This window comes from Eucyclogobius newberryi, unplaced genomic scaffold (assembly GCF_026437365.1).
Source record: "Eucyclogobius newberryi isolate DKJ021-1_F unplaced genomic scaffold, fEucNew1.0.hap1 SCAF_1, whole genome shotgun sequence".
Lineage (NCBI taxonomy): Eukaryota > Metazoa > Chordata > Actinopteri > Gobiiformes > Gobiidae > Eucyclogobius > Eucyclogobius newberryi.
In genome coordinates, this window is record NW_027315723.1 from 19,179,129 (window position 1) to 19,202,537 (window position 23,409).

The 23,409-nt window shown below is 42.5% G+C and overlaps 1 protein-coding gene across 2 annotated transcripts in view; it reads right to left on the bottom strand.

The window, feature by feature from the left end:
- Positions 1–622: 622 nt before the first annotated feature.
- The window catches only part of evlb (Enah/Vasp-like b), a 63,222-nt gene continuing 40,435 nt past the window's right edge, over positions 623–23,409 (bottom strand). For both annotated transcript variants that reach the window (XM_072440114.1, XM_072440112.1), the window contains exons 2-13: positions 22,974–23,142; positions 21,797–21,974; positions 10,536–10,602; positions 8,080–8,147; positions 6,499–6,743; positions 4,785–4,882; positions 4,681–4,708; positions 3,480–3,531; positions 3,346–3,403; positions 2,390–2,450; positions 2,252–2,309; positions 623–759 (exon numbers count right to left, since the gene is read on the bottom strand). In XM_072440114.1, the coding sequence (XP_072296215.1) occupies positions 722–759; positions 2,252–2,309; positions 2,390–2,450; positions 3,346–3,403; positions 3,480–3,531; positions 4,681–4,708; positions 4,785–4,882; positions 6,499–6,743; positions 8,080–8,147; positions 10,536–10,602; positions 21,797–21,974; positions 22,974–23,142 (1,120 nt within the window). In that variant the 3' untranslated portion in view covers positions 623–721. The remainder of the gene's footprint in view (positions 760–2,251; positions 2,310–2,389; positions 2,451–3,345; positions 3,404–3,479; positions 3,532–4,680; positions 4,709–4,784; positions 4,883–6,498; positions 6,744–8,079; positions 8,148–10,535; positions 10,603–21,796; positions 21,975–22,973; positions 23,143–23,409) is intronic.

Consider the following 23,409-nt stretch of genomic DNA (forward strand, 5'->3'; position numbering starts at 1 on the left):
TTCGTCGACATATATTTTAAATTTTACATAGGGGATTTTGGATTTCTCATGTGTTTTTTTAGATTTGAAAATTTGAAAAAAAATGCCTAATTTCTTTAGATTTAAACTTGAATAAATCAGCCTTAGAATTAGATATGATCAAATCCTTCTGTGCGTTCTGTCAAAAATGTAATTGAGTCCGACTTGGTAAAGTTTGGTCTGAACAAAAAAAACAAATACATAAATAAATAAATAAATACAGTCAAAGATGGAGAATAATCATAAATAAAATTAAAGTGATTATTGATGATGAACAATCCAAAATGTTCGATTCTTTTTGACGTTTCGACCGCTGTTGCTGTTGAACTATTATCACGATTATTCCGATAAACTAAACGATGATGTTTAAGACAATGTTAAGAGATTTATCGTGGAAATGTGACGTTTCTCCTCATGTAAAAACACAACTCTAAAGTGTAGTGAGGTCAATATTCTAATTTCACGTCATTCAAACGCTGTTAACGATGTGTGTTTTGGCTTGACATGTTCAAAACGACCAACGCGGACGTTACACAGGTGAACGTGGGACGGCGATGTCACAGTATTTTCACTCCTCCTCTTTTTCTTTTCTTCATCTTTTCGTTTCTTCTTCTTCTTGTTGAGGGCCGCGGCGTTTGCAGCAGGTCACGTTTTCTTGAAAAAGGTGTTTGTTTGGTTGTTTTTTTCGGGGCTCTCAGAAAGATTATGTGGTGCTAACCCGAGTGAGTTCATGTCTAAGAGCTGCGAAGACAAACGACAAACACGATTTTAGACAAACGTACAGTAGAAATGTAATAGTCATAATGTAAATCAAGGTGATATGGATCAGAATGAAGAGTAAAAGTGATTATAGAGATACAGTATTAACCATGGTGTAAAAATTGGGCTGTGAAATAGAAGAATCATGTATTTTAAATTATATAACAAGTGTTTTTTTTTTGTCTTTGCTGCATTTGTGATGGTCACGCCGAACAAGCTAATTAAATCATGTTGTTTTTATGCATTAAAGTGCCTTGGGTTTGTGCCTCGCCCACTTCCTGAACTGCACTGGGCTGTATTTTACTACGTACCAGTAAATATCTTAAAGTATCGAACCAAACGTGAAGGTACCATAAATATGATGTCAAAAAGGGCAGATATTTAACTACATACACTTGTTTGGGAGATCAAAAATATATATTTTTCAATGTATTTTTTTTTTACAAAGATGGTATATTCAATATCTCCAAATCAACACTTATTATTGTTATTTTCATACATGTTTCTCTATACATCCTAAGATTTTTATAAGAGATCTTCTACTGAGATTGTTTTTCAAACTTCCTATAAGTGATCTGTTCTTTTCTTCTGTATCTGCCTCTGTATCTACCTGCGTTGCACCAATGAAATTTCCCCATGTGGGACAATAAAGGAATATCTTATCTTATATCTCTCGCTTCTACACAGCAAACATGCTTTAATGCAGCGGTGCTCTGATTTTTGTGCTGATTTTACAAAATAAAAGCTAAGTTCACTCTTTTAGACTCTCTCAAGTCGGATACCTCCTCTTTAATATAAATATTTACAACACATGTCATATTTAAAGGTGCCATAACATGCTTTTTTTCACGTTTCGTAGTCTATCCTAAGTGTATAATTGATAATAATAAGGGTTGTGCAACACCCTTAACATAATAGTTAAGAAATATCACCCAGACCTTGGACCCCATCACCAACCCGGAAATGCAAACGGCTTAGTTTGATATTCGCCCCCGCCCATGCGAAGAGCGATCTGGCTCCCCCGCCCAACCCGTGACGTAGTCTCAGAGCGCGTGTGTGCCCCGCCCACCCGTGACGTAGTGTGTCCCCCACAGTTGTCAGCTCCGCGATGCGCCGCCGAGTGAGAAACGATAGAACTTCAGAGAGGGGGGATGGTGACGCGTGCTTGCCCTTATGACGCGGTTTTGCCCCACCCCCCGTCAGTTTGGAGATTCGAGGAAAGGAGATAGTCTGTACTATAGCTAAACACTGCAGGAATCAATCAAAAAAAACACTCTGGGTACATATATGAAGCACAAATAGCAATGTAAGAAGGTTAAAAGCTCTGAAAAGTCGATTTTGCATGTTATGGGACCTTTAACTGTATGTTTGTTCACGCTGTAGTGCTCCTAGTGGTCATCTGTGAGCATTACATCCCGCGAGTTGCTTCGGAAGAAAAATAAGACTTGTTTGTTCGACTGCGAGCGCAACTTACCATCGATAATTTCATCCTTTACTTTGTGCAGCTCGCGGAAAACTTCGTCCAAAATTTCCTTCAGTGGAAACGGGAGAGAAATGTACATTAATCTTAAATTCTGGTCGACGACGTCTTCAAAATCAAATAGCTTTTTACCTGTTTCATCCTATCGAAGTCTATAGAGTCTGAATCGTTCCCACCTCCGGCCGCTCTGGCTCTGTGTGAACACCACTCGCACTTCAGATCAGCTTTTACTTTCAATCTATTGTTATTGTGTTGATCTAATACAAAAAGGGAATATCTACTGTACTTACAAAGAGTTAATTTGCATAAACAGATAAGTGCCGTTAAAAACAACCTCCAGTTTATGTAGAAATCTATTTTAGTGCAATAAAAACTGTGATTACATCCCTTTTTAATCAAATCCTCTCAACTATGTCCTTGAACGCTACAAATATGGCATAAAAAAGACCCGTTTGGGACACGATAATCTGAATAAGGCCCACAAAGATGTATTTGAATGAAGAAAACGAGATTAACGCACTTGAAACTAACTGAATGATTTGTTTAAAGTGCCCATGACAGGTTTTTACGAAAGTCTACTTTGGACTTTATTTGGTGTGTTTATACCTGTTGTATATATACATTATAGTTTTACACCAATCGAGCAGGTATTTGTGGAGAAAAGTGTTGAAAAATCTGCAGAAAATGACAGGAAGTGACATCACACTAGTGACACTCATTCCAGTCAGAGTTTATGCACAATTTACACAAAAAGAAGAAAACAAAATTTACCCTCAAAACATGAATTCAACAAAGTTCATATATTTGTATCCGTTTTCTCAGTGTTTGCATCATTTCCTAGTCTGTTGTCATCAATTACAAACAGGAAGTGAAATTATAAACCTAAAAAATGAGCTATTCTGTCATAACATTATTATATTTTTTAGCAAAATTAAAAATGCATTTATCTTGACTGCATTTTAGTTCAACGAGTCGCCCGACCTGTAGGAGGCGCTTTAAATCGTGTGGTCGAACGTAGACGTCTAATCTCTCGTTTCTGCCCGTTACTACGACACTTCCTGTACACTCAAACGCAGAGCACGTCTCACCTCGACACCACGGACCTGTCGGCGGAGTTGGCGCGGTCCCACGGTTTCCTCGCGCCGTCTGATCAAAACAGAAAGCGGTCAATATCGGCGGGGAATATCGACGCGCCACGTTGTACCCGTGTGATGCGTCTTACCTGTGGAGTTTTGCCCGCCGCGAGTGCTCTGGGACGGCGAGTTTGGATCGTCCTAAACAAACACCATCTAGAGTCAGTTGTACTATAATTGATCTTGACACTTTATGCGCTAAATGTTTATTACAGTTTTTGTGAATGGCAGTATTATCCACAGGAACACCTTTAACACTGCATTCATACTTGTCCTGGTTTGGTCCTTGTTTGGTCCTGGTTTGGTCCTGGTTTGGTCCTGGTTTGGTCCTGGTTTGGTCCTGGTTTGGTCCTGGTTCGGTCCTGGTTCGGTCTTGGTTCGGTCCTGGTTTGGTCCTGGTTTGGTCCTGTTTCGGTCCTGGTTCGGTCCTGGTTCGGTCTTGATTTGGTCCTGGTTTGGTCCTAGTTTGGTCCTGGTTTGGTCTTGGTTTGGTCCTTGTTTGGTCTTGGTTTGGTCCTGGTTTGGTCTTGGTTTGGTCCTTGTTTGGTCTTGGTTGGTCCTGGTTCGGTCTTGGTTTGGTCCTGGTTTGGTCCCGGTTCGGTCTTGGTTGGTCCTGGTTTGGTCTTGGTTTGGTCCTTGTTTGGTCTTGGTTGGTCCTGGTTTGGTCTTGGTTTGGTCCTTGTTCGGTCTTGGTTGGTCCTGGTTTGGTCTTGGTTTGGTCCTTGTTTGGTCTTGGTTGGTCCTGGTTTGGTCTTGGTTTGGTCCTCGTTCGGTCTTGGTTGGTCCTGGTTTGGTCTTGGTTTGGTCCTTGTTTGGTCTTGGTTGGTCCTGGTTTGGTCTTGGTTTGGTCCTCGTTCGGTCTTGGTTGGTCCTGGTTTGGTCTTGGTTTGGTCCTTGTTTGGTCTTGGTTGGTCCTGGTTTGGTCTTGGTTTGGTCCTTGTTTGGTCTTGGTTGGTCCTGGTTTGGTCTTGGTTTGGTCCTTGTTTGGTCTTGGTTGGTCCTGGTTTGGTCTTGGTTTGGTCCTTGTTTGGTCTTGGTTGGTCCTGGTTTGGTCTTGGTTTGGTCCTCGTTCGGTCAGTTGTAATACTTGATCTTGACACTTCCTGCTCGACCAAGAAGTACAACCAGGAAGTACAACCGTAAACGTCACCGGAATTGTCGTGGCATACAAGGCACAACGTGTAGTAAAAACTTCTGTATTTCAGTCGTTTCCACGGTTACATTCTCTCACATTCTCTCACACAGAGACGATGTACACGTGCGACTGGACAGAGCCAAGGGTTTACTCACGTTTTGTCCGTCTTCCGCCGCTTTCCTTCTGCAGACAAGAGCGTGCGCGTTAGACCTTCACCAACACGTTTAAAAGTAATTCAATGTAAATAAATGTTTGCGACCTTCGAGCCAGCAGCGCGTTCATCTCCTCCATCAGACCGCCGCTGCCGCCGCTCGTCCGGTTCGCTTCGGTCTTTGGGGCCGGCGAGTTCTCCTCTGTCTGAAAAGCGAGAAGATTCACTGTAAATACATGAAGACACTGGATACAGAACGAGGAGAGCCAGACTTGAGTGGCTCTTGAGTTTAAGTTCTCAGACCAGCTCTCAGGCCAGGGGATCTGCTCTATGATGGGCTAGTGGATCTGCTCTATGATGGGCTAGTGGATCTGTTCTATGATGGGCCAGTGGATCTGTTCTATGATGGGCCAGTGGATCTGTTCTATGATGGGCCAATGGATCTGCTCTATGTTGGGCCAGTGGATCTGCTCTATGATAGGCCAGTGGATCTGCTCTATGTTGGGCCAGTGGATCTGCTTTATGACGGGCCAGTGGATCTGCTCTATGATGGGCTAGTGGATCTGTTCTATGATGGGCCAGTGGATCTGTTCTATGATGGGCCAATGGATCTGCTCTATGTTGGGCCAGTGGATCTGCTCTATGATAGGCTAGTGGGTCTGCTCTGTGGTGGGCTAGTGGATCTGCTCTATGTTGGGCCAGTGGATCTGCTCTATGATGGGCCAATGGATCTGCTCTATGATGGGCCAGTGGATCTGCTCTATGATGGGCTAGTGGGTCTGCTCTATGTTGGGCCAGTGTATCTGCTCTATGTTGGGCCAATGGATCTGCTCTATGATGGGCTAGTGGATCTGTTCTGTGGTGGGCCAGTGTATCTGCTCTATGTTGGGCCAGTGGATCTGCTCTATGATGGGCTAGTGGATCTGCTCTGTGGTGGGCCAGTGAATCTGCTCTATGATGGGCAAGTGGCTCTGTTCTATGATGGGCTAGTGGATCTGTTCTATGTTGGGCCAGTGGATCTGCACTATGTTGGGCCAATGGATCTGCTCTATGATGGGCCAGTGGATCTGCTCTATGATGAGCTAGTGGGTCTGCTCTATGTTGGGCCAGTGTATCTGCTCTATGTTGGGCCAATGGATCTGCTCTATGATGGGCCAGTGGGTCTGCTCTATGTTGGGCCAGTGGATCTGCTCTATGTTGGGCCAATGGATCTGCTCTATGATGGGCCAGTGGATCTGCTCTATGATGGGCAAATGGCTCTGTTCTATGATGGGCTAGTGGATCTGCTCTATGTTGGGCCAGTGGATCTGCACTATGTTGGGCCAATGGATCTGCTCTATGATGGGCCAGTGGATCTGCTCTATGATGGGCTAGTGGGTCTGCTCTATGTTGGGCCAGTGTATCTGCTCTATGTTGGGCCAATGGATCTGCTCTATGATGGGCCAGTGGGTCTGCTCTATGTTGGGCCAGTGGATCTGCTCTATGTTGGGCCAATGGATCTGCTCTATGATGGGCCAGTGGATCTGCTCTATGATGGGCCAGTGGATCTGCTCTATGATGGGCCAGTGGATCTGCTCTATGATGATCCACGAGCACTCGACCCTCTGAGCCTCTGCTGATGTGTATGTGCCCATGTAGAATAATGAACTGAAGAACACATGTATCTGATTTAAGACAAAATACAGTTTAATTGAGGTTTGTGATGGATAAAAATTGATACAAAATGGAATAGTTCTATTTGTCTTCCGTCCTCTCCCTCTCTCGTCGTGACCCGTCTCGTGATCCGTCATCACACAGTACAAATAAGAGAAAAAGTTCTTACTCTTTGGACGCGTCTGAGTTTGGCCCCTGCGATCATGGCGGCCAGTCCAGTGGGGGCCGTGGACTCTTCTGCGGGGCCTCCGCCCAGGGGCAGCGGCGGAGGCAGCGGGGGTTGGGGAGCCACAGAGGGGGGCGGGGGGCCAGGGGGAGGTGGAGGCGGAGGAGGGGCCCCACACATGTTCATAGAAGGGGGCACGACAGGAGGGGCCACCGATAGCACCGCGGGGTGGCCCTGGAAAGGAGAACCTGAAAAAGTGCACTGTGTCACTTTCCTGTTTGAAGAGCTGAGGTAACCTGGACTCTCACACATGAACTCTCACACATGAACTCTCACACATGAACTCTTACACATGAACTCTCACACATGAACTCTCACACATGAACTCTTACAATTGAACTCTCACACATGAACTCTCACACATGAACTCTCACACATGAACTCTTACAATTGAACTCTCACACTTGAACTCTCACACATGAACTCTCACACATGAACTCTCACACATGAACTCTCACACATGAACTCTCACACATGAACTCTTACACATGAACTCTCACACATGAACTCTCACACATGAACTCTCACAAATGAACTCTCACACATGAACTCTTACACATGAACTCTCACACATGAACTCTCACACATGAACTCTCACACATGAACTCTCACACATGAACTCTCACAAATGAACTCTCACACATGAACTCTCACACATGAACTCTCACACATGAACTCTCACACATGAACTCTCACACATGAACTCTCACACATGAACTCTCACAAATTAACTCACACATGAACTCTCACACATGAACTCTCACAAATGAACTCTCACACATGAACTCTTACACATGAACTCTCACACATGAACTCTCACACTTGAACTCTCACACATGAACTGTCACACATGAACTCTCACACATGAACTCTCACACATGAACTCTCACACATGAACTCTCACACATGAACTCTTACACATGAACTCTTACACATGAACTCTCACACATGAACTCTCACACATGAACTCTCACACATGAACTCTCACACATGAACTCTCACACATGAACTCTCACACATGAACTCTCACACATGAACTATCACAAATGAACTCTCACAAATTAACTCACACATGAACTCTCACACATGAACTCTCACAAATGAACTCTCACACATGAACTCTTACACATGAACTCTCACACATGAACTCTCACACTTGAACTCTCACACATGAACTGTCACACATGAACTCTCACACATGAACTCTCACACATGAACTCTCACACATGAACTCTTACACATGAACTCTCACACATGAACTCTTACACATGAACTCTTACACATGAACTCTCACACATGAACTCTCACACATGAACTCTTACACATGAACTCTTACACATGAACTCTCACACATGAACTCTCACACATGAACTCTCACACATGAACTCTCACACATGAACTCTCACACATGAACTCTCACACATGAACTCTCACACATGAACTCCTGTCGTCTTGATAAATGTATTTTTACTGCAAACTCTTTCCTGACGAGGACAAAAGCAGCTTCTTCTGAGGTGTTTGTACCTGAGTTGGACGACCGTCGCTCTCGCTCCATGTGCGCCTGCATCTGCTGCTGCTGCTCCATCATCTGCCTGGAAACAAACACTCTATTCACACATAAAGTCTGCTGCTGGTTTTAGAGAACGGATGACACTAAACCGCAATTGATTTTGGATCTATTGACAGATTATATTGCATACCAAAAGCACGTTATTTAATCACTCCTTTGTTCATTTAAACACATATTGAAACCAGTTTATTTGAAGGTGCGTTTTATTCAGGACTGCAACTAATAATTATTTCTGTATTAGACAAGTCAACAGTAAATTAGTCGACAAGTCAAAGGTCGTATTGTACACAAGGGTTTAATGCGTTTAATTTTGAAATCTGCACACTGAAGCATTGTTACAAATTATGATTATTTCTCGTTAGAAATAACTAAATACATATTCTTCCTGTTCCTTTTGCTTAGTAACAATGTAACAAGCAAACGTCATGTTACAGTCTGTACTCCAGTCAATGATTCAAAATTATTAAACTAGTCAACGGTTATTTTAGTAGTAGATTATTGATTATTGTCTCATAATAATGCAATATCAATCATTTTGCGATATAATGTTCAGCCGCGGTTCTTTGGCATGTGTTTTATGGTCTTTAACTGAGCTTATTCTAGACCTGATGTGACACTCTACTTAAAAAAAAAAAAACACTCTACTTCCTCTGTAACGTTTAAAAGTGGCAGAAGCACTTCCAGAGCCCGCGCTGTCAAAGACTCCGCGAGCGCCTTCCCAGCATGCATTTGGCTCACGCTGAGTGCTCTCGCTAACCCTGATCCAGAAACACTTAGCGAGACCAGAGTCTGAGTTCACCTCAAGTTGACTCGCTGGGTCTATAGTACGTGTCGCGTGCCAGTGAACCGGCCGCAGAAACACGCCTCAGTAACATGCCTCCGTAACACACGCTTCTGTAACACGCCTCTGTAACACGCCTCAGTCACACACGCCTCAGTAACACACGCTTCAGTCACACACGCTTCAGTCACACACGCCTCAGTAACACACGCTTCAGTCACACACGCCTCTGTAACACGCCTCAGTAACACACGCCTCAGTAACACACGCTTCAGTCACACACGCTTCAGTCACACACGTTTCAGTCACACACGCCTCAGTAACACACGCTTCAGTAACATGCCTCTGTAACACACGCTTCAGTCACACACGCCTCAGTAACACACGCTTCAGTCACACCAGTTTCAGTCACACACGCCTCAGTAACACACGCTTCTGTAGCACGCCTCCGTAACACACGCTTCAGTAACACGCCTCCGTAACACACGCTTCAGTAACACGCCTCTGTAACACACGCTTCAGTCACACACGCCTCAGTAACACACGCTTCAGTCACACACGCTTCAGTCACACACGCTTCAGTCACACACGCTTCAGTCACACACGCCTCCGTAACACACGCCTCAGTAACACACGCCTCAGTAACACACGCTTCAGTCACACACGCCTCAGTAACACACGCTTCAGTCACACACGCTTCAGTCACACACGCTTCAGTCACACACGCTTCAGTCACACACGCCTCCGTAACACACGCCTCAGTAACACACGCCTCAGTAACACACGCTTCAGTCACACACGGCTACGAGGACTCTACTTATTACAATTAAATTTGCGTTTTGTCATGCCTTTTTTTCATTTCTTTCTTTTAACTAAACATGAGCAACTTTCCTTTGGCATCTCATATTTTAGAACTTCAGATCACACGACTTTCTATCAGTCAGACGTTCCCTCATCACGATTCGGTGTTTGCACTCCATCTACTGGCAGCAGAGGGTATTAGCATGGGAAACAAACGAAGGCGAGTTTGTGATGACGGTTTGACCGCAGAAATGCTCACAACGAGTCTGGAGATGATTTATGGACTCAAAAACAGCACAGCAGAACTCGGCATCGCTACGTTTGACGTAGAAGAACCAAAAACTAATAATGGTGATCATTTTAGAAGCAAAATTAAGTCGTTTTAGTTCAATATAGAGCACAAAATATAGACAGAACTGTATTTTATCTGAAGGGTTTTGTCAAATTCTACTTTATTTTGTCTTTCAGAGAGTACATTTTTGTAAAGTTGATCACAAACTTGAGGAACAGTCACACAACAGACCGCTGGAAAGAAAAATTCTCAATAATCGTGAATAATCGTGATTTTTTTTTCACAATAATCGTCACACTAAAGTTTGATATCGTGACATCCCAAGTTTTGACTTACTCTCACCTCAGGAGCGTGCTTAAGAGTGTCCTTCCTTTACGACTATTTTTTATTCGAGAAAATCGGTCAAACTCCCGGGCTTAAGTTCCAGCTGATTTCCCGCTCTTTTGCCACCCAGAATCCCCTTTGTAAAGATGGCTGCTCCATAAGTGCTACTACATAAGTGAAGTACTGTGTAATAATAGTGTATATTTCTTTACCTGGCCCTCTGCGCTTCAATCTCCTCTGAGCTGGGCCCATTCTGGACTTGGCGCTGGACGGCCGGACCTTTGGGCACAAACACAGGCAGAGAGAGTGAAACGACCTTGATAATGACAATAAGAAGAAGAAGAATGGCTCATTACAGGATTTTCACCCTTAATCCAATTAGCGACTGACACGCCCAGACACTCCAACACGGTTAATTATAATGAGTGAAACGGCAAAGAAAGAAAATTAATCCATCGCGAATTCACCCGTCGACGTGCCACGTTTAGCGACTCATTATTCTGTCGTCAAATGTCTTCTGTCTGATTAGAAAAAAAGAAGATGACGACAATAACTCTGCACAAAGTCAAATGTACAATAGAGTCATTTTGACATAATTAAACATTTTTATACTTTAAGAGCTTCAGTTTATGCTTTACCATATGCTGGTCCTAAATATTATTATGAAAAAAAGAAAAAAAACACTCTTTGACGTTGACTTACATTATATTTGTTTTTAAGATAAGATAAGATATTCCTTTATTGTCCACACATGGGGAAATTTCATTGTTGCAACGCAGGTAGATACAGAGGAAAAGGACAGATAACTTATAAAAGAACTCTTAGAAACAAAAACTCCTATAGACAACCTATAGAAAACCTCTCATTTCCGAGTAAGGAATGGAGGGGGAAAATAAAGATAAAATCAAATTATGAGGAGTTTTCTGTTTTTCTCACTTATTCCGTGACGTTTGAAGCCTAAACTGTGCTTTTCCTCTGATTTCAGGAAAATAACTGTATTCTGAGCACGGCCACTACACCGAATAAGTATTTTTGGAACATGTACTCAGATATTTGCCAACACTACAAGTATATCATAACTGACGCGCGTGTATATATACATGAAGTGTATTTGTATAACCGTCCAACAGGCTAAACGCTGCGATAGAAGCTTCACGGATACAAATAAAAACAGACAGATTAAAAACGCTGATTTAAAAGCCACAAAACAAACGCGGCGTCAAAAACAAGTCTGAATAAATATGTTTTTATTTGAGTTTTGAAACCGCCGATGAAGAGACAAACGGGAGGCGATTCTAACAAATATTTCAAATGCATTGTTTATTTTCTATTCGCTCAAACTGCCTCGCCTTTATATTCTGACTGGTAAAATAAACGTCGAAATAGTGACACTCGGGTAAGACACGTCGCGCTTTTGGTCTAAATCTGTGGACGCCGCTGGCGCAGAATCGCAGCCACACTTGGGACAGACGCGGCTTCTCGATGAGCTCCCCGTCGGCACCGCGAAAGAGCGAAACGTCCCAGAATGAGATCACTCAGTCGCAGAGAGCTCGGTGCAGCCCGCGAGGCCCATGACAGCGCCCCCTTGTGAGCAGAAAGCTCCAGGGCAACACGCGCTAATCCCTTTAAACGGAGCCACGACGCGCAGATGGAGAGGCAGATACAACGAGATGTAATGAATTTAAAAAACACGATACGACCGGGGCCAGAAGAGGGATTACGAACGAAGAAGCTCCTCTGGGAAAAGAGTGTCTGAAAGGAGTGTTTATCGAGGCGTTTCTGTTTGAGGAAGACGAGCCTTTAGATTAGAGTAGAATGCACTTCAAATATCTATTGTCTGTCTTCTTTCCCGGAGCAAATGTTTGATGTTAAGTGCGAGCAGTGGGGGTGATAATGACACTAATTAAAATCTCTATATGTTTTTCTAAATAACAATATTCAGAATATTTCAACAAAGAAATGTGCTGTAAAATGTCTGTTAATGTCTTGGTTGAGGACTTTATACACTTGTCTATTCATTTTATGTATTTTTATTTATATATTTTTCAATTTTTTTTTAGGTTTTTTAAATTAGTTTTGATTCATTAAAAAAAGAAAAGAAAAAGAAGACAATTGCTGTATTTTCAACTTTTCAAAAATATCTTCCACCTCTAATTGAAAGTATGCAGTAGATTAATATCTGGTGAAAAAGAGAACTATATACACTTTATATATATTTTTTGTTGATTTCTTGATTTTTTAAAAATATATGTATTTGTTAATAGTTTTGATTAGTTGCACAGTTGAAAATTTAATTTAACGTATGCAGTAGATTAATATCCGGAGATCTGTATATGGAAAACAATGTATTTAAAGAAGCACTGCGTAACATTTCTGGCCACCTCCTTCTTTTCTATACTGAAGTTATAATAATGATAATAATAATAATAATAACTTGTATTTATATAGCGCTTTTCAGTGACCCAAAGACGCTATTACTTTGCCCTGAGAATTCCACTATGCAACATCCAACTTATTAAGTGTTTTTATGGTTTATCGTAGTACAGTGTAGTGTGAAGTGAAGCACCATAATAACACGTGGGCTCGCCTCTCCACAGACCTGACCTGTAACCTGGATGTAAGTTTAATACCGTACGGTAGAGATGGGAGATATAGAGGAAAATAAATACTGTTTGGAAGATATGCAAAATTAAAACATTGAGTATTCATTTCATTTTCCACCACTTGTTCCTGTTAGAGGTCACATGACTGGAGCCTGTCCCAGTGACTTTGGGCCAAGCTAATGTTATAACGTGACTTAAATGCAGTTTGCCCTTAAAGCGCCCCCTTCAGGTCGCACGGCTCATTGAACTAAAATGCAGTTAAGATAAATATATTTTGAATTTGGCTTGCAAAGATAAACATGTTATGACAGAATAGTAATTTTTTTAGGTTTATAATTTCACTTCCTGTTTGTAATTGATGACATCACACTAGGAAATTACCCAGCAAACACTGGGCCAAAACTCATCTAATGTCTAAATGTTTTTTATTTGACAAAAAATATATAAATGAGAGTGACTTTATTTTGTTGAATTAATGTTTAGAGAGTTAAAAAAGTTGTTTTTGTGTGTGTAAATTCTGCATAAACTTTGACTGGAATGAGTGTCCCTGGTGTGATGTCACTTCCTGTCATTTTCTGCAGATTTTCCGACTTTTTTCCACAAATACCTACTTGATTGGTGTAAAACGATCATCTATATGTACAACAAGTATAAACACACCAAATGCAGTCAACATTAGAACATAGATCACACCTGTCATAGATCAAATGAACTGTGTGTCCTTTCTGCAACCTCGCGTCTCCGTGGCGACAGATCGAGGCCTGATGGACGTGACTGAGCCGTTCATGGCAGCGGAAGATCTGGTGACGCGGGTAAACAAATAACAGGGGCCAAACAAAAGCCCTGAGTCACCGTTAGAGACACATAAGACGCTACGACGGGACGGCTCCGGTGTCACGGCAACGCACTCACTCGCCAAACGGCCTGACCCGGCACTGTACATTTAAGTTTGCTTTAAATATAATCATAAAAACAAAAGAAAATATGGCTAAAGAAAGTGGTTTTGTCACTCGTCCAAGAAACGTCTTCAGTTCTGCCTGAGATATCTGACTTATGCACAATGTATACAAACAAACAAACACACGCACGCGCACGCACGCACGCACACACACACACACACACACACACACACACACACAAACAGCAGGGTATAGATAAGTCATTATAATAATGTATTGCATCTAATTACTACTTTCTGGGGCCTCTTTATATAAGCTCATATATAAGTATATGACTTATAACTGCACTGAAACTATGAAATGTTTTGTATACAATAAATAAATGAATAAATAAATAAAGATTAAAAATAAATGAATTAATAAATAAAAAATAAATGAAATAATTAATGAATAAAAATAAATAAATAAATAAATAAATGAGTCAAGAACTGACTGAATGAATGAATAAAATAATATATATATATTTCTGCTCTATGGTTTACATGTTTTTATTACTTTATTATTTTTGCTTGGTCTGAGAGTATATTTAAATATTCATAGTTCAGTTATGTGGCAGTTTGGGATGAAAACAGAAGTCGAAAATGACAGAAAGTCACTTAAAGACGCAAAAAGTCATCATTATATAGAGATAAATGCAGGGACAAGTTGGGCAAAAGAAGCACTATTATCGGACGGTTTAAGCATTTTGTCAACAAAAGAAACTTCTAATCATAACTGTCGTGTGAAATAAACTAGCTCGGGCTGTTGTTTACAGTACGGTCGCTAGGTAACGGTTCATCATCATACGCAAAGACCCGACATTATTCTATCACGGAATACCAATGCAACGTCCGCTAGCAAATGTGAAAATGCTATGATTTCAGAGTTTTTTGTCTTTCACAAAACACCAACAACAACAACATCATCATCATCATCATCATCATCATCATCATCATCATCATCATCATCATCATCATCATCAACAACAACAACAACAACAACAACAACAACAACAAGCTCAGCAACTTTATTATTGTGACGTAAAAATCCAGACTTTCCGCAACAATAAAAGAACCTAAATGGAAATACGTGAACTTTGCCCCAAAACTGTAGAGCGAGGAAAAACTGCAGTTCTTCAGGCGCTCACTGCGGACCCCCCAGACAGAGTGAGACCCCCCCCAGGAGGAGCAAGACCCCCCCCAGGAGGACTGAGACCCCCCTAGGAGGACTGAGACCCCCCCAGGAGGAGCAAGACCCCCCCAGGAGGACTGAGACCCCCCCAGGAGGACTGAGACCCCCCCAGGAGGAGCAAGACCCCCCCAGGAGGAGCGAGAAGATAAATGATGGTGGGTTTATTGAAAGAGCAGAAGGATAGAAGAAGAGCTGAAGAAGATCAGATGAAGAGCAGAAGAAGAGCTAAAGAAGAGCTAAAGAGCTGAAGAAGAGCAGAAGAAGAGCAGAAGAAGAGCTAAAGAAGAGCAGAAGAAGAGCTAAAGAAGAGCTAAAGAGCTGAAGAAGAGCTGAAGAAGAGCAGAAGAAGAGCAGAAGAAGAGCTAAAGAAGAGCTAAAGAGCTAAAGAAGAGCAGAAGAAGAGCAGAAGAAGAGCAGAAGAAGAGCTAAAGAAGAGCAGAAGAAGAGCAGAAGAAGAGCTAAAGAAGAGCAGAAGAAGAGCTAAAGAAGAGCTAAAGAGCTGAAGAAGAGCAGAAGAAGAGTTAAAGAAGAGCAGAAGAAGAGCTAAAGAAGAGCTAAAGAGCTGAAGAAGAGCAGAAGAAGAGCAGAAGAAGAGCTAAAGAAGAGCTAAAGAGCTGAAGAAGAGCAGAAGAAGAGCAGAAGAAGAGCAGAAGAAGAGCTAAAGAAGAGCTGAAGAAGAGCTAAAGAAGAGCTAAAGAGCTGAAGAAGAGCAGAAGAAGAGCTGAAGAAGAGCAGAAGAAGGGCTAAAGAAGAGCTAAAGAAGAGCTGAAGAAGAGCTAAAGAAGAGCAGAAGAAGAGCAGAAGAAGAGCAGATGAAGAGCAGAAGAAGAGCTGAAGAAGAGCTAAAGAAGAGCAGAAGAAGAGCTAAAGAAGAGCAGAAGAAGAGCAGAAGAAGAGCAGATGAAGAGCAGAAGAAGAGCTGAAGAAGAGCTAAAGAAGAGCAGAAGAAGAGCAGAAGAAGAGCTGAAGAAGAGCTAAAGAAGAGCAGAAGAAGAGCAGATGAAGAATAGATGAAGAGCAGAAGAACAGAAGAAGAGCAGAAGAAGAGCAGAAGTAGAGCAAAAGTAGAGCAGAAGAAGAGCAGAGGAAGAGCAGAGGAAGACTGGTCACACGGCGTTTCTTACATGACAGGCTGAAGAAGAGGAACCGTCCAAAGCAGACGCACAGACACTGACAAAGCCATTCTCTGCTGCTCACCATCGCTCTCCACCTGCAGCTCCATCTCCACCTGCTCCACCTGCGCCGCCCGGGGACTTCCCTCTCCCCCGACACCTCCCTCTCCCCCGACACCTCCCTCTCCCCCGACACCTCCCTCTCCCCCAACACCTCCCTCTCCCCCGACACCTCCCTCTCCCCCGACACCTCCCTCTCCCCCGACACCTCCCTCTCCCCCAACACCTCCCTCCTCCTCCTCCTCCTCGTCCTCCACAGCAGCAGCAGCAGCTCCTCTCTCTCTCCCTTCCATCTTTCTCTGGTGGATCTCTTCTACCCTCCGCTCTCTCTCCCCTCTTTTTCTATGTTGCTCGCCCGCCTTCTCTCCTCTCACTTCTCTTTTTCTCTCCCTTGTCTTATTCTCTCTCTCTCTCTCTCTTCACTCTCTTGTGACTCACTTGCCCTCCTTCCTCTCTCTCTCTCTCTCTCTCTTTCTCTCTCTCTCTCTCTCTCTCTCTCTTCACTCCCTTGTGTCTCACTTTCTCTCCCTGCTCTCTCTCGCTTTTTCCTCTCGCTGCTCTATTTATCACTCCCTCCTTCTACCCCCTCTCTCTTCTCACATTCTCTCTCTCGCTCCACCCTCACTCTTCGTCTGTCCCGCTGCTGTCTTTCCTTTTCCTCCTCTTCCTCTCTCATCTGTGCCTTCTCTCTCTCTCTCTCTCTCCACTTTCTGTCTCTCCCTCCTTCTATCCACTCTCCTCAATCTTTTTTCTCCCTCATTCTCTCTCTTCATTCCCAATCGCCCACCTCTCTCTCTTTTACCTCTCTCCTGTCTGCTCTCTTTACTCGCTCCACCTCACTTCTTTCCTTCTCCCTGTCTCCCCCTTCCTCTCTCCACACCCCTCTCCTCCCTCTATGCCCTTCTCCTCTCTCCATTCCACCTCTCCTCTCTCTGTCTCCCCCTCTCCTCTCTCCACTCCCCCTCTCCTCCCTCTATGCCCTTCTCCTCTCTGTCTCCCCCTCTCCTCTCTCCACTCCCCTCTCCTCTCTCCCCCCCTTCCTCCCCTCTCAGGTGTCATCTTCAGTAACCCACACCTGCAGCAGCAGTGGAGCGGCGTCTCACACTAAATGTTTTAAAAGGTCGAGTATTGGGCCAGAATAAAGGTCGTTAAGTGCGGCCTCATTAAGACAGGAAGAGAACGTTCCAATGTTGGCTATGGTGTGGAATTATGCCACGCTGGCTTCTCTTTGTTGTCATATTTGAGTTTGTCTCTATGGTAATACATGGTATATTTTATTATACGTCTGTGTCTCACCTCCTCACCACTAGAGGGAGTATACATGTCTTTCACAGCCCTCTTTCTGTCTCTTTCCTCCTTCTGTTCCTTCTCTGCTCTCTGCACCCACAGCCCCACATCCAAGTCAATAATAGTTGTTAAATAAATGATTGAACAATATAAAACCACTTTTGTTTTTCTCCACTTGAAGTGTTTTATATTATTTAGTAGCTTCACCTCAGCAACGAAAAGGAATGAGCCACAGCCAAGTGAGGGAGCTTCACTCCACTATTCATCTTACACTGCTTATAATATTATAATAATATATTATAGTATTATAATACTATATTTTAGTATTGTAATAATATATTATATATTGTAATACTATATTATAATAACATACTATTATAATACAATATTATAGTATTATTATTATCTCTCTTTCACCCCCCAACTATTTTTGTCATGCAAACCAAACTTCACCTCTGACCGTTTAAAATAATCTATTAAATAGAGCTGACATTTCAATAGATTCTATTGAAATGTCAGCTCAGGCCAGTAGAGAGAGACACTTAGCTGTGGCAGTGGATCAGTGTATGAGAGAATACTTATAAGAATATACTTTTAGTTTATGGATAAATGTCTTCGTGCCACATTTTAACAATAAAACAATTAGTGGGAAAAACACATATATATGATTAAAGGTAAAATACTCACTTCCAGACACTGGGTACATGTACACGGCCAGTACACATCAGTACATGTACACGGCCAGTATACATGTACACGGCCAGTACACATCAGTACATGTACACGGCCAGTACACATCAGTACATGTACACGGCCAGTACACATCAGTACATGTACACGGCCAGTACACATCAGTACATGTACACAGCCAGTATACATGTACACGGCCAGTACACATCAGTACATGTACACGGCCAGTACACATCAGTACATGTACACGGCCAGTACACATCAGTACATGTACACGGCCAGTATACATGTACACGGCCAGTATACATGTACACTGCCAGTACACATCAGTACATCAGTACATGTACACGGCCAGTACACATCAGTACATGTACACGGCCAGTACACATCAGTACATGTACACGGCCAGTATACATGTACACGGCCAGTATACATGTACACTGCCAGTACACATCAGTACATGTACACGGCCAGTATACATGTACACGGCCAGTACACATCAGTACATGTACACGGCCAGTACACATCAGTACATGTACACGGCCAGTATACATGTACACGGCCAGTACACATCAGTACATGTACACCGCCAGTACACATCAGTACATGTACACGGCCAGTATACATGTACACGGCCAGTACACATCAGTACATGTACACAGCCAGTACACATCAGTACATGTACACGGCCAGTACACATCAGTACATGTACACGGCCAGTACACATCAGTACATGTACACGGCCAGTACACATCAGTACATGTACACGGCCAGTATACATGTACACGGCCAGTACACATCAGTACATGTACACCGCCAGTACACATCAGTACATGTACACGGCCAGTATACATGTACACGGCCAGTACACATCAGTACATGTACACAGCCAGTACACATCAGTACATGTACACGGCCAGTATACATGTACACGGCCAGTATACATGTACACTGCCAGTACACATCAGTACATGTACACGGCCAGTACACATCAGTACATGTACACGGCCAGTATACATGTACACGGCCAGTACACATCAGTACATGTACACCGCCAGTACACATCAGTACATGTACACGGCCAGTATACATGTACACGGCCAGTACACATCAGTACATGTACACAGCCAGTACACATCAGTACATGTAAACGGCCAGTACACATCAGTACATGTACACAGCCAGTACACATCAGTACATGTACACGGCCAGTACACATCAGTACATGTACACGGCCAGTACACATCAGTACATCAGTACATGTACACGGCCAGTACACATCAGTACATGTACACGGCCAGTACACATCAGTACATGTACACGGCCAGTACACATCAGTACATGTACATGGCCAGTATACATGTACACGGCCAGTACACATCAGTACATGTACACGGCCAGTATACATCAGTAAATGTACACGGCCAGTACACATCAGTACATGTACACGGCCAGTACACATCAGTACATGTACACGGCCAGTATACATGTACACGGCCAGTATACATGTACACGGCCAGTACACATCAGAGCGTAAACACCCGGTGACACGTGTCAGTTCATTTGAGGATTTTTAGAGTAACTGTTGTATTTGGAAGACAAAGTACAATGCATTTTATAATAACGCTTTTAATCTGTAACAATTTCCCTTTCATTTTCGTCTTTGCCACATTAGTTTAGCCCTTTTTGTATGAAATGTGAACAATCAGAAAGAAATCAGACTCAACACTAGAAAATGTCTAAAATTCGAGCCTGCACTGTACAACGCCCGACCGAGCTTTAAATCACCGAGTCTGTCAGATCCTTTCTGCTGCTGCATTCGGACTGTCGGAATCTATTATTAATACGCTCCATATTCATATTTAACGGCATTAAAACTACTCCACCAACTCAGATCGAGCTGCTTCATCAGCTGCAGTGAACGTGCTGAAGTGGGAAGTCTGACGCGGATATTGTCCTTTTAACAGGATTTTTCTCTGATTTTGTTCATCTTTTAAGTCTTTTAAGTCTCGGTTTAACTTCTGGTTCAGCCCCGGTTTAATTAAAGTGTCCATGACAGGTTTTTACCATTTTCTAATTTTGACTTTATTTGGTGTATTTATATCTGTTGTAGATATATATTATAGATATATATTATATATAGATATATATTATACAAGGATATTTCCCCATGTGTGGACAATAAAGGAATATCTTATCTTGTCTTAGTTTTTCACCAATTGAGCAGGTATTTGTGGAGAAAAGTTGAAAAAGGGACACTTATGCTGAATTTACACAAAGAAACAACTTTTTTGACTTTCTAAACATTAACTCATCAAAATAAAGTCATTCTCATATATTTGTCATTAGATGAGTTTCGGCCCAGTGTTTGCTGGGTAATTTCCTAGTTTGATGTCATCAATTACAAACAAGAAGTGAAATTATAAACCTAAAAAATGTGCTATTTGTTGATAATATTTTTTTAAATATGTTTTTGCGAAATTCTAATATATATTAACTGCATTTTAGATCAATGAGTCGTCCGACCTGCAGGTGGCGCTTCCAGTCCCTGTTTAGACCGACTAAAGTCACAGTAACATAGATAAGTCAGCAAAGTATCAGCAGCAGAAGTCGGAGGAAACTTTTGGGCCTCAGACTTTGGACTTTAACATGACAGAATGTGAGAAAAGGTCACTCTTATACGGCGCCGTTTTCCACGCGCAGCTAAAGCTTTTTCCCCCAAGAGTCCGTGCGACCTTTATCCGTGAGAGGACGACATGTGTTTCAGCCTCGACATTTCAGCATCGAATTATCCGACTTTAGCCATGGAACTCTGGAGTACGACGCAGTATTGGTGCTTTTTAAACGACATTGCGGCATAATACAACTCTATGTTTAGCTCTATCATTACTATTAGTGGCGTGTTTGGATTAATAATCTTCTACTCAAGATATATACTGTTAAAACAATAAATATACTGTATTTTACATTTCCCATTTATCTGTCTGTCTATATAGAACAAAAACGTGCATCACATTTTGATCATGTCCGAAACTCTGGTAACTTTGTTTAGAAGAAATATTCAAATCCACTCTGAGAGATATGAAAAATGGCAACTTTGACGATAAATCCTGAAAAAACAACAATACGGAGGAATATCAAAATGAAGAGCGAGAATCAAACAAAGGTTATCTACAAAAAGAAATTTGACTGACGAAAATCGGACGAGAGATGCGACCTGCGATACGAGCCAAAAAACGGCTAGGTGTAAAAATAAAAATACAAAAATATTTGTTCTTCTTTTTTTAATTCTCATTCTTTTTTTTCTTCTTTTTTTACGGTATGGCATAAAACATATACGTTGAAGACGTACAACTACAGTAGGTGGCGGTAAATGCACCTTTTTAACCGGCTACCGACGGCCATTAAAAGTAACACAACAACAACAACAACAACAACAACAACAGTCGCTCAACTAGCATGAATGAAGCTAACTACAACTCCAGGTATGGTTTTGGTGAGGAAACAGTATTATAACGTGGTCAAAAGCTCTGAAGAGTCCACTCTAGCGCGCCGTGTCCTTTGGGAGCGGTTTGAGGTCACATGATCTCACCTCCGTCCTGCGCGCTCAGGACGTTGAGGGCGAACAGCATGGCATTGGAGAACGTGGTGGCCTCCTCTTTACTGGCGAAGTTGAGGCCGTAGACCTGCCTGGCGTCCCGCCACTGGTGGAACGTGGGCGTGGCCTGGTTGTACTTCAGCCCCTTCACTATCGAGTAGTTTATCACCACCTGCACCGGGAAAACAACCAGAGGAAAGCCCCATTAAACAGGTACAACATCATTATTAGTCCTGGTTTAGTCCTGGTTTAGTCCTGGTTTAGTCCTGGTTTAGTCGTGCTTTAGATCTGGTTTACTCCTGGTTTAGTCCTGATTAAGTCCTGGTCTAGTACTGGTTTAATCCTGCTTTAGTCCTACTTTAGTCCTTGTTTAGTCCTGATTAAATCCTGGTTTAGTCCTGGTTTTGTCCAGGTTTAGTTCTGGTTTAGATCTGGTTTAGTCCTGATTAAGTCCTGGTTTAGTTCTGGGTTCATCCGTGTGTACTACTCGGAAGATACCTTTGGCCATGTTGTTGTGGATGTTTAGTCCTGGTTTAGGTTTGGTTTAGTCTTGGTTTTAGCCCTGGTTTAATCCTGGATCGTTCAAGTCTTCCTCACACAGTTTATGGCTGACACATCAAGTGTTCTTGGGTTTACTTCAGTCCTGACTTTGCGTTGCGTCTCATCTTATCATATTTTATTCACAACATCGCTCTTATTAACACGTTTCCGAGCGCTGAGTTTTGACACCAAAAGCAAAACTAAACACAGTTACATTTGTAGCCTGCTTTTTGATGACGGCTGTTTTTTCCAGTCACTTCAAAGGAGCATCTCTGAACGAAGATCCAGAAATAGCTGGTGTGGATGTTGCAATCTTGGCTCTAAATCGTGAAACATCTCCGTGCACTGTAAAAAGGAACGTCTTAATGGTTTTACAGCTTCAATTCAGAATATTACCGTAATTGTTGTCATCAGCCAAATTACCGGAACATTTAATACAATAAAATGTTTTACTGATCTTACATCTGATAGCACAGTTCTGTTTGAGTTTGGCTCTGATTGCACAGTTCAGTTTGAGTTTGGCTCTGGAGCTCGTCTCATGCATCACCAAAATGAACACATCTGATTGCACAGTTCTGTTTGAGTTTGGCTCTGATTGCACAGTTCCGTTTGTGTTTGGCTCTCGTCTCACCTGTTGGTCTTGCAGTTTCACCCCGACCACTCTGAAGGTGTTGTTGGCAGTGTTGTGGTAGATGTTGATGCGGCTGAATCCTTGCTGTCCTGGTTTTATCGGGACCCATTTCTTGCTGGTGTCGTCGTAGACCATGACTGAGGCCCGCGCCTGGCAAATGCTCTGCTCACTGCCACACAAGAGACACAACGGAGAAGTGTTATGGACGGACAAAAGGCTGCAGGGCGGAGATCAGAATCATGTCACGGTTAGGAGATACTGCGACAAGTCTACGTAATATAGATGTATAAAGAAACATCCCAAGTTTCGCTGGTAAAATTGCAATGCTGCCAAATTCAGTTCTGTGAAATATGCCAAAAGACATACAGCAATACAGTAATTCACAGAAAAAAAGGGTCTTGCATAAACCATAAAATAAGCGTCATTAATTTGTGTT